Consider the following 15,568-nt stretch of genomic DNA (forward strand, 5'->3'; position numbering starts at 1 on the left):
CTTAATGTAATGGTCTTTCAATGTTCCTTCCCTTAAGATATTGAACTTTTAGTATCACTCGGCAATGCTCCTTGTGATCCTAGGCTTAATTCATTGGCAATTTGTCCCACTTGGTTTTCTAAAGCCTTTAAATATGCAGCTTGACTCTGTATTACAACATTGCTCTTGGCCATGTATTCTTTCAATAGAGCTTCCATAGATGATGATGAACTTTGTTGAACATTTTACCATGGCATAGGTTGATTGTATCCAGGTGGTGCACTTGTGACATTCTGTCGAACAACATTACTAGAATTTCTCATTCATTAATTACTCCAACTAAAATTAGGATGCTGGTTCCATCTTGGATTGTATGTATGAGAATATGGATTATTGTTTGATTGAAATTTCCTATGTAGCATATTAAAGCTGGGTTCAATGGGCATTCATCAAAAACATGATCTTCCCCACAATAAACACATGTTAATTCTGCTGCTTTCATTTCCTGCACTACAGTTAATCTCTTCAATTTTTTAATCATATTAGGTAGGGATGATACCTGAGCTATTAATGAAGTGGTCACATTAAGATCTATAGTTCCAGCAACTCTTCTGCCAGTACCCAATCTTGTAGTTGGATATTGATAATCATTGTTAGCTATCCTTTCCAGAATATCATATGCCTCATTATATGATTTATCTAGCAAAGTCTCATTGGCAGATGCGTCAACTACCATTTGTGTATGTCCATTCAGTCCATTATAAAATATTTCCATTTGTGTCCAGTGTTGGAAACCATGCATCGGGCATTTTCTAATCAATTCCTTGAATCTCTCCCAAGCTTCATCAATGTCTCTTCTTCAAATTGTCGAAAAGATGTAATAATGTTCCTCAATTTGGCATTCATGTTTACAGGGTTGTATCGCAACAAAAACCTTTGACAAAGTTCATTTCAAGATGCCACCGTTCCTAATGACAAAACATTCAACCATGCTTTGGCACGATCTCACAATGAATAAGGAAATAGCTTGAGTCTCAAGGCATCTTCAGGAACACCCTACTGGCTAAATGAATCACTGACCTCCAAAAAGAGTCTTAAATGCAGTCATAGATCTTCAGTAGGTAATCCACTAAAATGTCCTACTATTTGTAGCATTTGAAACATTACTAGTTTCAACTCAAAATGTTGAGCTTAAATATGTGGCCTGAAAATCCCTGGATTCAAATCATCCAAGATTGGCACTATATGTTCTCTAATGGGTCTATCTCTATCATTAATCACATGAAGAATATCAACATCCTTACCATTTGGATGTAATAGATCTTCTTTGCCTGGATAATTTCTAAACCTTGCCATCTCTCGCAATTCTTTTTCTCCTTCTTCTCAAAGTTCTCTTAATTTCAGGATCAAAATAATACTCTTCGTTCTTGGGAATAACTCTACTCATAAACTAACAACAAACTTGAAAAAGAATCAAAAGCAACTAAGTAAGCTCAAACTAACAAAATTAAATCGATAATAACAAACCAAAATTCATCAATTTTTTGATCCCCGACAACAGTGCCAAAAACTTATCACGTGTGAATATGTAATGCGAATGTGCAAGTATACATGTCGAATCAAGTAATAAAGTGATAAGTGAGATTGTCTCTACAGGGATCAGAATAGGTAATAATATGGTTAAGTTATTACTATAAACTATACTAATTAGGCTTATGGCAAAGTAAACAAAACAATGATTTGAAATGAAGTATTAATGTATGAAATATAAAAATCAAATAATGAATAAAATGTTGTGGCAATTCTACGAGACAAAGTTGAGAGGATTGAAGTTGTTGAATGGGAATATTGGAATTACTTGGATTATATCTTAATAACATAATAATGTCATGGCAAAATCTTGACCAAATTACTGTTCAGAGTATAACTAATGCATTCTATTTCTTTCGAGAGCTAGAATTAAAGCTATTATTCTAAGTCTTTGTATGTCTACAAGTATCGAGAACAATACCTAAAAATATTCTCCATTACTCTGTACAAATCACAACTCTATGTTTAGAGTGCTACGAGTATTCGTTCGAGTACTCGCTCGTATCATTCGATCACGATCCAACTTATTTAACCTTTTCAAAATTAAATCAAGTCTAAGGATATACCATGCATTCATCTATGCCTAGAGCTTGTATGCATATATTTAAAATAATCCAAACCGAATAAGACAGTAGATATATTCAAAATATCACCATGATTATCAATATATCAAGATAGATCGAGTAATTCCAACCTAAATGAAATTAGCTCATGGGTTGGTATTTAAAATCCAAAATCAAAATAACATTCAACATCATCATTAATGTAACAGCCTAAAATTGGGCCTAGTCGGAATAGTGGTTTTGGGACCACAAATGTAATATTTTGAAAATTTCTACAGTAAGATATTATTCTTGGTATAGTAAAATAAGGAAATAAAGTGATAAAAAGGGTAATATTGAGTTATGTCAACATTGGGAAGTATATTATGACATATTAATTCAAGAAATGATTAAATCGCAAAAGTGAGAAAAGTTTTATGGGTCAAGAGTAAATATTCAAAATTTGATGGGTTAAAGTGTAAATACAAAAAAATTGAAGGACCAAAGGTGTAAATATTTTAAGGGTGGAATGATCTAGAAACTAAGAAAAATGGATGGATTAGGACCAAATTGAAAAATGTGAAGAATTTTGAGGGACTAAATCGTAATTTTACCAAATTAAGTGATGACTCAAGGATGGAATTTTAAAAGATCATAAAGGGCAAAATGGTCATTTAGAAGAGAGAGAAATCTAGAAGATAATGATGATGTTGGAGATATTTAGATTAAATAAATAAATAAATATTAGTTTATTAATATTTTAATTTGATTTTTAAATAATATTTATTATTTATTATTTTATTATTTTATTGTTTAGTATATATATGTGGAAAGAAAGATGAAAAAAAAACCAACCAACCATCATCTTCCATGCATCCAACGTGAGGAGAAGAGAGAAAGAAGGAAAGTTTGCTTTCTTTACAATTTGTCCCTCCTTCAAAAAAATTACCATTTTCACCTAAAAATCAAAAGAATTTCCATATCCATCTAGAGAGAAAGATAACAAGGAGACTATGGGGAGCTAGAATATCAAGTTAGATTCAAGAAATAGAGGCTGGAGGAGAAAGAAAATCAAGTTAAAGATTGAAATCAATTGAGCAAGGTAAGAGCATCAAGATTTCAATATATTTTTGAGTTTGATATTATTGAAAAAGTATGAAATTGATGTTAATGTAGGGTTTTATTATATAAGGTTTTATGTTCTTGATATGTTAGTGAAGAGAAAATAAGAGAAAGTGATGAGAAATAGTGTAGAGAAGGAAAATAAGAGTGTTATAAACTTAGTAATCAATATTTTGTACTAAAACAGTTTTGGACAGTAGCAGTAGGTTAACTTTGAAAAATCACCATAAATTGTGGAATTCTAATTAAAGGATTAATAAAAGATGAAATTAAATCTTATTGAGTCTAGTTTTTTATAGAAGAAATGGTGTAAGCAATAGAATTGTAAATCATGAGATATAATAAATTTTGTGAGACAATGTCAGAATGATTTCGGGTTCCCTGTACTGACTTTGGAAAATCATATAAAATTGGATAAAAATAATTAGAGGCTTAAATTTATATGTTTAAATCCTTAATGAGTCTATTTTCAATATAAACAAACGGAAACATCATTAGAATTCTGTACGATGAGATAATTAATTTTTAGTGAAGAAGGGTCGGAACTGTTAGACAGCAGAATAGGGATGACTTTAAAGAATAAACTGTACTTATTGGCTAAGCCAAAAATTCTGAAAATTTTATGATAAGAACATGTGTGAGTCTAGTTTCAGATAAAATTTACGGATATTAATTTGAAGTTCTGTATCTCAAGATATAAATAATTTAGTGACTACAACTCAAGTGGACAGCTTTGAATGAATTTATATAAGTAAATGGTGAAATTATAGATAATGTTACCTATAAGCATGTTATATACATTAAGGATGTGGAATGGAGAGGAGGAGGAGGAAAATATATGATTATTTAACTAGCATGAGTTTTCATTAAAAATGACCAATTTACATGTTTTAGGTCCAAGGACTAAATTGAACAAATGTGAAACTTTAAGGGTAAGTTTGTAAAAAAGTCAAAAAGTGACCAAATTGCATGAAATGGATTGTTTATTTATCTAAATCACAAAATTGAATGAAATTTAGAACAATATTGGGTGGAAATATGAGAAAAATAGAAAATTTCCAAAATGTCCCTGAATTTTAGTATTTCTGCAATTTAGTCCGGTGAGCTAGTATGAGCTATATTCTATATAATTTTAATTGAAGTGAATGCTATTTGGCAATGAATATTATATATATGTGTGTTTTATTATTGGAATCGAATTATTATTGGTAATATGCATAATTATTTGATACATTTAAATGATTATCAGAAGCTCGATTGGGTTGGAAGCTTGTTGGAGATATATCACATTATCCATTGGTTCTATTGGTAATTTTGGATGATTTTATTCTGGTTATAATGACTTGTATAAGTTAAATTGGTTAATGTTAGCTCATAAATGTTTTGATTTTAATTGGTCATAAATATGAATGTTTGATGAAATGAAATGTCTGAAAATTAATTTGTAAACTCCGGTAATGCTCTATAACCATATTCTGGAGAAGGATACGGGTTAGGGGTGTTACAATTAACAATTTAAAAATCACAGAAGTTAATTAATAGAATGAAGGTAGAACTACAGGAAGCTTTCGCCATTCCAGCTTTCACTTCGACGCTACTGAATCGTGCAGGACCCAAGGCTGATTGCCCGTCCATTTCCTTGCGTATCTGCTCTCCTCTTAAGCTGCTACCCTCTCCTTTTTCTCTGGAATTTTTCACGAGTTTTTCTGGAGAGAAAACTGCTCTAATCCCCCTTAAAAAATCCTTGTCCTTCTTTTCTCTGTCCTCTTTTATAGGGTAGGTCCCCCTCTCTCAACACACACTTTTCTCCCTCTTTTTCAGTTAGATTTATCTGGTACACATCCAACTGGCTAAGAGTGACGAGGACTGAGTATCGCGTCAACATTTTCCTAGAATTGCCATGACATTTATGTTGGCAATCCATCCAACCTTTTGTCATGGTAATATTTCACTTCCTTCATTCTCTTCCTCATTTTTCTCATTTTCTTCATCCTTCCTGCACCTGCTGCACACAACAACCAATTCCCTTCTTCCCAATAGTAAAAGTAACGTGAAATGACATTTGAGGCACAATCCAAGCGTTATTATGCAATGTTCTAAAAATAACCTAAAAATGCAAATATATTTACTTAAGTACAGGCATTTAATCGAGCTTAGATGTTCGAAATATAATTCTTTTCAAAAGTTATCAGTAATTGTGTGGTAATGTCCAAGATCTGGATCTGGTTAATCGGATCAGGTTGAGGGCGTCACAAAGTTAACGTGATGATAGGGATTTTAATTAGAAAGAAATTTCAATTAATCAACCTAGAGTCAATTGCTCTTATGCTTGAAAGAGATATTTGTATAATTTAGGGACTTTTACAGATCAAGTTACTAAGTAAGGAAATTGCATAATTTAGATTGATGGTGACAGATGAAATCTAGGTTAAATAATAGAAAGATGATAATTATTAGTACTTTTAGTTTTCGTGGGAATGATATCTTTGCTCAGCGTAGCTATACTATTAATTGATAGATGCACTTGCCTTAGTCAAATTTTTAGTTAGTTCCGTGAGACATCAAATCCGCTTGGTTAAATTCAATAACTAGTTCTTTACTATGTGTAATGTTGTAGATTTAGTCTATAATCTCAAATTGGATCATTCTAAGTCCTTATACTTTTCGAAATTTGAAATTTTAGTCTTGACATAAATAACCATTATTAATCTATTAACTAGATTTTTAGTAAGTAATATATAGAAATAACAAGTTGGTATGGCATTACACATATGAAAGTATACTTGTCACATCAGATTTTGGAAATAGTAGAATTTATCTTAACGAATTTAAAAAACATTATTTGGTAAGGACCGAAATTTTATAATTTAAAAAGTATAAAGATTAAAAATGATCAAATTAAAGTATAAGAATCAAATTCTCAATATTCAAAAAGTACAAGAATTAATAGTAGAATTTAATTTTTTTTAATTAATGGAATCTAAATATTTAGAAAATATATAATTTATCTGGTACAATCCATTTATCGTTCATTTTGGTACCAAAAAATTATATATATTATGCTAAAATTAGTATTTATTTTTTATTAAAATAAAAGAGATAATCTTTATTGGTTGGAAATAAAAAAAAAAGCTTTAATAGAAAAAAGATAGGTCCCAATGTATTACTATTATTTGATGGAGACCATTGTGTTTTAAGGAAAAAAAAAAACAAAATACATGCATTTGGAAGTTTTACTTGAGCTTTGACCCATCTTTTCTCTCTACTTTCATGGTAGATCCAACATTTCTCTCACAAACAAAAGCTCCTCTGTTTATTATCTCTCTACAGTGTTTAGTAAGTGAATGAGAGAAGAGAAAGTTGGTTCCTTTTTTGCTCCACTTCTAAAGCAATGGCCTTCCAGCGTTCTTCTGATCTAATCTTTGAAACTCTCTCTGGTACTATCTTCTTTTATTTCTCAAAGTTTCCCTTTTTTGTTCTTAGCTTTTAACTGGTTTTTATCATTTACTTACTGTATTATTTTTTGAGCTTCTACTTTGTCTTTTAGCATATGGTTCTTAGTGGGGTATTGGATCCAAAGGTGGGTCTTTTGTATTTTTGAGAGATCTCCATTGAATCTTCTCTACTTTGTTCTTATCTTCTCCTTTTTGGTTCATTGTTTTCTCTTTTTTCCTCTCTTTTGGAGAGAACTTTGAATCGATTACTACATTTTTGCTTGATTTCTTTTACCCCTATTTTTATTTATCTGCCCTTTCTAATCCTGGTAACTGAAAAGGATTGCCATCTCTAGGTAGATTTTTCATTTTTCTTGGTCTTTTTTTTTGTCGCTTGTTGGTGAGATATTGATCTGGTTTTGCATGCAATTCTATGTTTTTATTCACTTTTTATTGCTTTTTTCCTCTTTTTGATTTTCTGTTATCCTTAATATTGGATGAAATGGCAAAGTTCATCTAGGTAAAAATGAATTTCCAATTCCAATTTACTGATTTGGGTTGTTTCTGGTATTTAATCTTGTAAAGGGAGTTCTAATAATCTAGGGTTTGATCTTTATTTCATGTATCACCTAAGTTTTCTGATGTAATGAATCAAGCAACTGGTTGTGGTTTGTGGATTTTTCATATAAAGTATACAATATATTTTGATTATCTTGTGAATATTTTGTCTGCAGGTGTTAGTTTTCTGTTCTTTTAATTGTGCAAATCAGTTTTAGATGATGGTGAAGAAGATGGAAGTAACTAGGATCGCCTGTGGAGGGAACTTTTTGTTGATGATCGGGGGAGCGTAATGGGTTTCTGTGGTCCAATCTATGTAACAAGTTTGCTTTATTTTGACGGGCTCGAAATCTGGTGTTGGAGCTTCCCCGGGAAAGCAGAGGAAACCATCTGGTAGCCAAATGGCCACCAAAGGTGATTCTATTCGGCCTTCACCTATACAAATCTCAAAGACAAGCAAATTGGTGCCAGTTACACCAAAGACAGTACCAAAGGGTACACAGCAAGTTGCATCCGAGCAAGATTGTGTTGGAATGATAGATGAAATAAAGGGTTCGAAAACGTATAAATTAGGGGCCGTTGATTTGTTGACAAAGAAAGTAGATTTGGGTCTATCCTTGAGTCATCCGAAAGAAGTTCCCGGTCATGTTGGTTCTGAAGTTTGTCAGGATGGTGGACTACCAGAAGGTTCTGGTGAAGAAGAAAAGAAAGCATCTGAACATGGAATTAGTTCAGCTTCGGCTAAATCGAGCGATGGGGCCACTGGCCTTGTCAAGACTAGTGGAAGTGCTAAAGTTGGTGATCATCCTGATTATACTGAGAGTGGTAAGAGCAGTATGTGTAGAGGTAGCACAAGCAGTGATGTAAGCAATGAAAGTTCGTATAGCAGCTTAAGTAGCCGAATCAACAGACCTAATAAGACAAACGATATAAGGTGGGAAGCTATACAAGCTGTCCAAGGAAAAGACGGCGTATTGGGTTTGAACCATTTCCGACTATTGAAGAGATTGGGTTGTGGGGATATTGGAAGTGTATACCTTTCAGAATTAAGTGGAACAAGGTGTTACTTTGCAATGAAGGTGATGGACAAAGCATCTTTAGCAAGTCGTAAGAAACTACTTCGAGCTCAAACCGAGCGAGAAATACTACAATCCCTGGACCATCCTTTCCTTCCAACATTGTATACCCATTTCGAGACTGATAAATTTTCATGTTTAGTTATGGAGTTCTGCCCTGGCGGTGATTTGCATACACTACGACAGAGACAACCAGGAAAGCATTTTACTGAACAAGCAGTAAAGTATGCAAATTCCTCCTAGTTATAACATGCATAGAGTTAAATGTCTATTGGAGTTTCCAGAAGACTTAATTAATCATTGGTTTTAGTATTACTTTTAGTATCCTTGCAACATGCTGCATTGTAGGTTTATCTGTTATAACTGATAATAGGTATATGACGCAACATATAGATGAAACCATATAGTTTATTACTATGTTACTCCAACTTTCGTGTCTGGACATGGGTATTGGGATATGACCCTTCAAATACATTGAAAACTTAGAAAAAAATTACATACCCGTATGCAGTATTCACACTCGAGTACGAGTAACATAGGTTCATCTGTGATTTGTGGCTGATATATGACCAATTTGTTTGAATCTCTCTCTCTAGCTGAAGAAATTAATTTATTGTGATTGTTGCGAAGGGTTAGTTTATGACCTTACTGTCCCAGATTGTATTTACTTCTCTTTAACACATTTGTGGATCTGATCAATTGATTCTGATTAAAAGGATGAGTTTTGTATAAGAGAACAACCTTGAATTTCTATTACCCTGTGGTTATAAGGTTGATATTCTAACAGTTGCTGTTTTGCTTAAATCATGTGGCAAAGACCGATTTGTTTCTTTGTAACTCAATGGCAATAAGATGAAACTGAAGTCTGATAGTCATTGCTATGTTTTTCTTTAATATGCAGGTTCTATGTAGCGGAAGTTCTTCTTGCTTTGGAATATCTCCACATGCTTGGTATTGTTTATCGTGATCTCAAGCCGGAAAATGTCCTTGTTCGAGAAGATGGACACATAATGCTTTCGGACTTTGATCTTTCCCTCCGTTGTGCTGTCAGCCCGATACTAGTCAAATCATCATCACACGAGTCAGAACCCTTGAGAAAGAATCCAGTTTATTGCGTACAACCAGCTTGCATTGAGCCCTCATGCATTCAGCCATCATGTGTGGCTCCTACAACATGTTTTTCACCTCGTTTCTTTTCATCAAAATCCAAAAAGGACCGAAAACCCAAGAATGAAATGGGGAAACAAGTCAGTCCATTGCCTGAGCTTATTGCCGAGCCAACCAATGCGCGGTCCATGTCGTTTGTGGGAACCCACGAGTACTTGGCACCTGAAATTATCAAAGGTGAGGGACATGGCAGTGCAGTTGATTGGTGGACCTTTGGGATCTTCTTGTACGAACTATTGTTTGGTAAAACTCCTTTCAAAGGGTCTGGGAACCGGGCAACACTCTTCAACGTTGTAGGGCAGCCCCTGAGATTTCCTGAATCACCCGTCGTAAGCTTTTCAGCCAGAGATTTGATAAGGGGCTTGCTAGTCAAAGAGCCACAGCAGAGATTGGCGTACAAGCGAGGTGCAACGGAGATTAAGCAACATCCTTTCTTTGAAGGTGTAAACTGGGCTTTAATCCGTTGCGCGAGTCCGCCAGAGGTTCCAAAACCAGTTGAGGTTGAGCGGATTCCAGCTCCAACATCATCAGCTGGTAATAAACCTGCTGTTCCTGCAACCAAAGATCAAAATAACTATCTGGAATTTGATTTCTTTTAAATTATTCTTAGAACCATTTTCCTGTTTGTTTTTTTCTTTTTCCATTTCAGCAATGTAGAATTCATGAAATGTTGATGATGATATTATAAAAAGAAGATCAGCCATTGAAAGATCTGTCTTATTTCAGCATATATAATCCCTTAGTGCCAAAAACAGCTTTGCTTCCACATAAAAACTAAAAATGCATTTGATCACACAAGCTTTCTCAAAAGTTGCTACTACAGAAATTGAACTGATTCATTACTGGGAAGCGAAGGAGTAGAGCAAAACCAAAATGCAGAATTTAAAGTATTGGTGGTTATTTTCCACACAAGTTTTGGTTGATGCCATCCAGCACTGGAATAATCACCAAAATTGTATAGGCATTTTGATATTTTCAGTTTAAAAGATAAAAAGTATTCCGTTAATTTTGACTTGAATGATATTATTGACCATATGTATGACATCTATTTACTAATAATGTTTTAGTCTATCTCTTCGCTGTCTGTTTTTGCCTAGCTTCAACTTTTACTCCATTATTATATTCTCCTCCTATTTGTTAACAAAAGCTAAACCACCTCACCGTCACACCATGCTTCAATTTTATAGAAAAAAGAAGTTATTTTTCCTTTTTTAATTTTTAAACTTGTTTTTTTTGTCAAATCATCCTAAAATGAATGAAAAAGTTAATTTTTTTTTAACTTTACTGACGTGGCATACATGTGGATTGCCACGTGGATGACATGTCAGCATTTAATTAATTTTCTAAATTTTAAAAATTTTAAAAATTTATTTTAAAAATTTTTAAAACACTAATATTATTAAAATATTTAATATTTAAAAATTTAATTAAACGTTGACATTTCATCCACGTGACAAAACAAACTTTAATTTTTTTCATCTATTTTGAGTGATTTGACAAAAAAAATACAAATTCAAAGGATAAAAGAGATGAAAATTAAATTAAAGGCTAAAATAACTTTTTTTTAAGTTGGGAGGACAAAAAATGTCACTATACCTTAAATTAATAAAAAACTAAAAAATAATAATACACCTAATGTTAAATTTAGCTTTTAATTTTTTTTGTCACTTTTTATCTATTACTCTATGTACATTTCATAAATAATTCAAGAATTTATAAAAAAAATTCAACAAATTTTAAAAAAAACTCATAATAATTTTTAAAATATAATCCACATCAATAATGAAATGCATGTAGACTGTGAAACGAACTATCATATCAATATCATTACAATTCTAATAGTTTAGTAAAATTTTATCTAAAATAAATAATTTAACTAAAATTTAAAAGTTGATAGTCAAAGTAATCTCCAAAAATAAAATCAATATCAAATTAACAAAATAAATAAATATTAAGAATTAAATTTATCATTATGTTAAAATTATAACCTTATAAAAATAATAAACTTAATTACATTTGTTATACAATATTAAATGTGAGGATAAAAATTACACCATTTAAATCTGTCTTACATGAATATTTGGAAAAAAAATATTAATTTTCATTCAATACAAATTAAGAAAAAATTAATTACATTTTTTTTGTTTTTGAACTGCTGATATTTATATTATGAAGAGAGAATATGAAAATAAATACAGTCTTAAAAGTAGCAAAAAGAAACAAAAAAGATTGACTACCTAAACGGTGCCTTGAGAAAACAAAACTTTAAAGCTGTTCCTAGAAAATCAAAATCACCTAAAATAAAAAATGAACGAACATATGAACCCTTCATCTCCTCTCTTCTTCATCAAACAGCAAAACTCCCTTATCAGCCATTCAAGAGACCTCTTATCTTCCAAAATCTTACTTTCTTGATTTCACAGTCTCTCTTCAGAACACGAGTTCATCGGGCGCACCATCACCTCAAACCCGGACTCGACTTTTCTCTCATACCACTGTGCCTGTTATTTCTCCTTTCTTGATTTACCAGAAACTCTACTGCATGCGGTGCTTCCTCAATCCAAAATCAAGGATGCTCGTATCGTTCTCCATATTTCGCCATCGCATGAGCCACTTTATTAGCTTCCCTCGGTATATGCTTAAAACTCAGTCTTCTAAATCTACGTCCTTTTTCCTTAATCTCTTTAATCAAACTGCGGATGCACTACATTTTAAATTAAAAGTATGTAGACATCGAAGTGAACACAAGTTCTTACTTAAGAAATATTTTTGAATTGGGTAAACTATCAAAATAGTCATTTTTGTTTCCCTCAAGTTAAATTTTAGTCATTTATGTTTGAAATATTATGTTTTAGTCACTTACGTTAACGTGTTGTAACATTTTAGTCACTGAGTTGTTAACTGTGTAATGATAAGCTGACATGCCACGTTAAATCACCATTTCAAACAAAAATTTTAGGTTAAATTATACAATTGATCCTCATATTTTTTTTCGTTTTGAGCAATTTAATTTTTTTTTATTTTTATAACTTTCATTTTTTTCTCTATTTTCCATTCTCTTCTACTTTTCCATCTATTTTCTTCTCTTCCCCCGTCTCTTTTAACGTAAAATAAAATTAAATTAAATTGCTCAAAACGAAAAAAATATAAGAACTAATTGTATGATTTAACCTAAATTTTTTATTTAAAATGATGATTTAAAATATCATATTAGCTTATGTTAACATAATTAATTAAAATATAATATTTCAAATATAAATAATTAAAATATAACCTCAGACAGCAAAAGTATTTGGTAGTTTACCCTTTTGGATTTTGCTTACATTTCCTCCGCTTCAATTGCTTACATTTTGTTATGCTTATACCGAGAACTAAAATGGGGGACGAGGCAACACGTCTTTTGCTTCCACGTGGCAGTCTGTGATATATTTTTAAATTAATTTATTTTCATTGCGTTTAATAATTAAAATATATTAAATTATTTTTAAAAATTAACTGATTTAAGTTGTATAATTATACTTTCAGTTAAAATTTATTTTTAAAATTTAAATTTAAAAATTTTATATTTTAAATAAGTAAAAATATAGTTTTATTGTAAAAAAAATTTTGATTTTAAAATTTTGATTTTAAAATTCAATGAATAATTGAAATTTAAGTAATTATATAAGATAAGAATTTCAAAAATAAAATTTGGAAATTTTGGATATTGCTTTTTCTTTAGAATTTGAGTGAAGAAAATAACATTTCATATATAAAATTTGTTTTTTGTAAAGTAACAAATTTGATTTTTTTTAAATAATAAGAAGTTTGGTTAAAAATTAATACCAATTGGAGTTTCCAAATAAATTTTGTAATCATAAAATGAAGTAATTTTTTTGAAAAAAATATGGAGGAACATACTTTAAATTTCGAAATGAAAGGAAAATTAAATATAAAGAAAAAAAATAAAAGTATTTATAGAATACTTTCAAAAAAAATATTTATAGAATAACTGACTCTTCTCAAAATAATTGTGATAAATATAAATTTTCTTTATCTCAATATATGTCCTTTGTAGTTTTTAACTTTAACTATTTAAATCTAATTGACTAAAAAATATTTATAATACATAATTTGCAAAATTGTTGAAAAAATCACGTAAGAAAATATAAGTCCAAATCAAATTTGGTAATAATAAAGAATAGATGATGTTACATTAAAAATAAATAAATTTGATAGCATATTTTTTAAATAATTAAAAAGATAATTCTAAATTTTGAAATGAAATTGATTATGTATTTTTTAAAAGGTTAAATTTAGCCATTAATCTTATATTTTTTTGTCAATTTGGCTCTTATTCATTTTTTTTAACTAAATTTGACCTTCAACCTTTTAAAAGTAGTCAAATTTGACAATCAACTTTTCGAAAAAGAATCGAAATGATGTATTTTAATGAGAATACTAACTAAAACATTAAAATTTTAAATATGCAAGCATGCATGACAATCCACACGTATTTTATGCTTTTTTTTGAATTTTTATGAAATTTTTATGTTTTTTAATTTTGATTTATTTTTTTATTTTTATAAATTTTATTTGCATAACATATAAGACATATGGTATGATGTTAGCATAATGTGCACATTGATTACCACGCGAGTTACCATGCTAACAACATGGTAAAATCTATAACTTAATAGATTTTATATTTTTAATTTGAAATTTTGGTAAATATTTGAAAATTAAGTAGATAAAATTTGAAAATGTTCAATTCTATGTTTTTGAAACATTTTAATGCTACTTTTCAAATTATTTGCTCATGTGTCATTTAAAGAGGTCATTTAGGTAGTCATATACCTTGTTATATATATATATATGTATGTAAATATATATATTACATTTACAATAAAATCGACTTATTCTAGCTTAAAATCTGATGAGTGAATTTAAAAAAAAAAATTGGGGTGTGTTTGGATAAAAAAATTTTAAATTTGATCTATGTTTTTAAAACTTAAAAATTAAATTTTCTGTCAAATAGACTTTTGAAGATATATGTACTTTGTAGATCGGAGATCAGAAAAAAATTTTCTATTTATTTATTTTTTATGAAAAATATTTTTTCTATTATTAAATGGACTAATCCTTAAATTTCAACATAGATAACATTTAAGTGTTTGTTTTTCTAAAATAAAGAAGCTTGAAAAGCCTAGATTATAGTAACTGTAGAACTGCCCTCCAATTCCCATGCATCCTGGTGCAATAAGCTCATAACAGTGTCAGGAGGATCTTCAAACATTTTGGCAAAGAAATCAGCAACTTTATTTAGATTCCGATTTGTATGAGAAAAGATTCAGCTACCAGTTACGATTAGATAAAGCTTGAATCTAATCTAATTTCAGTCTCACCATTTGATGAAGCTACAAATTGTTTGAATTGGTAAGGCATTGTCGCTTTCAGCCTCCATCTTCCGAAATCTCTTTGACCAGGCCAATTGAAGCCCCTCTACAAGTGTTCTCGTTTCCGCCTAGAAAACAGTGGTTCCCGACGACGAATCCCTTAGCACGTCCGTTGAACTGTCCCAGTTAACTTTTATCCAACCAGCGTTGGGCTGTCTCCAGTGAGTTGAATCCACCAGATCCAAAACTGTTGTACTCGAAAAACTTCTGGCCTATAACACATTGGTCATCAAAATATCCCTACTATCATTAAAATTAAAATCATTTCAACTTTTCCAAAGCATCCAACAGATAATAGGAAATAAAGAGCTCCAATCGGTGCTCTCAATATTAAACGAGCCGGCGTTGTTTAGATTCCAAACTAATTAGTCCTGAGCTACAAAGCACAGTCGAACATAGAGAATATTACGCCTTATACCAGAAAGCAAACGGACAGTCAAGTAACACATGAAGACAAGCCGTCAATATCTTCCCAAACGAGGGTTTTTGCAATTTCAGTTCTCAACTCATTCATCAGCAGCTATGATGAATTTCTATTTTTCTTTCAAATTTTGTTTTAAGTTTTTCTCATTCTTTATTCGAAGAAGGGTATACGAAACACTTTAATGAAGTCAAAAATTTGTTTAAAAGGTCGAAATTAAAATTTAATTTTTATGATAGTAAAA

General features: G+C 30.8%; 1 protein-coding gene and 1 non-coding gene across 3 annotated transcripts; both read left to right on the forward strand.

Moving 5' to 3' along the window:
- The first annotated feature begins 770 nt into the window (after nt 1-770).
- On the forward strand, nt 771-876 carry LOC121225958 (small nucleolar RNA R71). The gene has a single exon (XR_005923860.1). It is a non-coding gene; the product is annotated as a small nucleolar RNA R71 (small nucleolar RNA).
- A 5,522-nt stretch (nt 877-6,398) lies between these two features.
- On the forward strand, nt 6,399-10,177 carry LOC107920011 (serine/threonine-protein kinase D6PK). Of its 2 annotated transcripts, none has more exons than XM_016849489.2 (3): nt 6,399-6,670; nt 7,402-8,525; nt 9,203-10,177. In XM_016849489.2, exons 2-3 carry the CDS (start codon nt 7,627-7,629, stop codon nt 10,065-10,067), a joined length of 1,764 nt encoding a protein of 587 aa, XP_016704978.1. In that variant the 5' UTR covers nt 6,399-6,670; nt 7,402-7,626; the 3' UTR covers nt 10,068-10,177. The 2 variants fall into 2 exon arrangements, with proteins under 2 accessions (XP_016704978.1, XP_016704979.1); XM_016849490.2 differs by lacking the exon at nt 6,399-6,670 and adding an exon at nt 6,820-7,023.
- Nucleotides 10,178-15,568: the final 5,391 nt, after the last annotated feature.

This window comes from Gossypium hirsutum, chromosome D13, assembly GCF_007990345.1.
Source record: "Gossypium hirsutum isolate 1008001.06 chromosome D13, Gossypium_hirsutum_v2.1, whole genome shotgun sequence".
Lineage (NCBI taxonomy): Eukaryota > Viridiplantae > Streptophyta > Magnoliopsida > Malvales > Malvaceae > Gossypium > Gossypium hirsutum.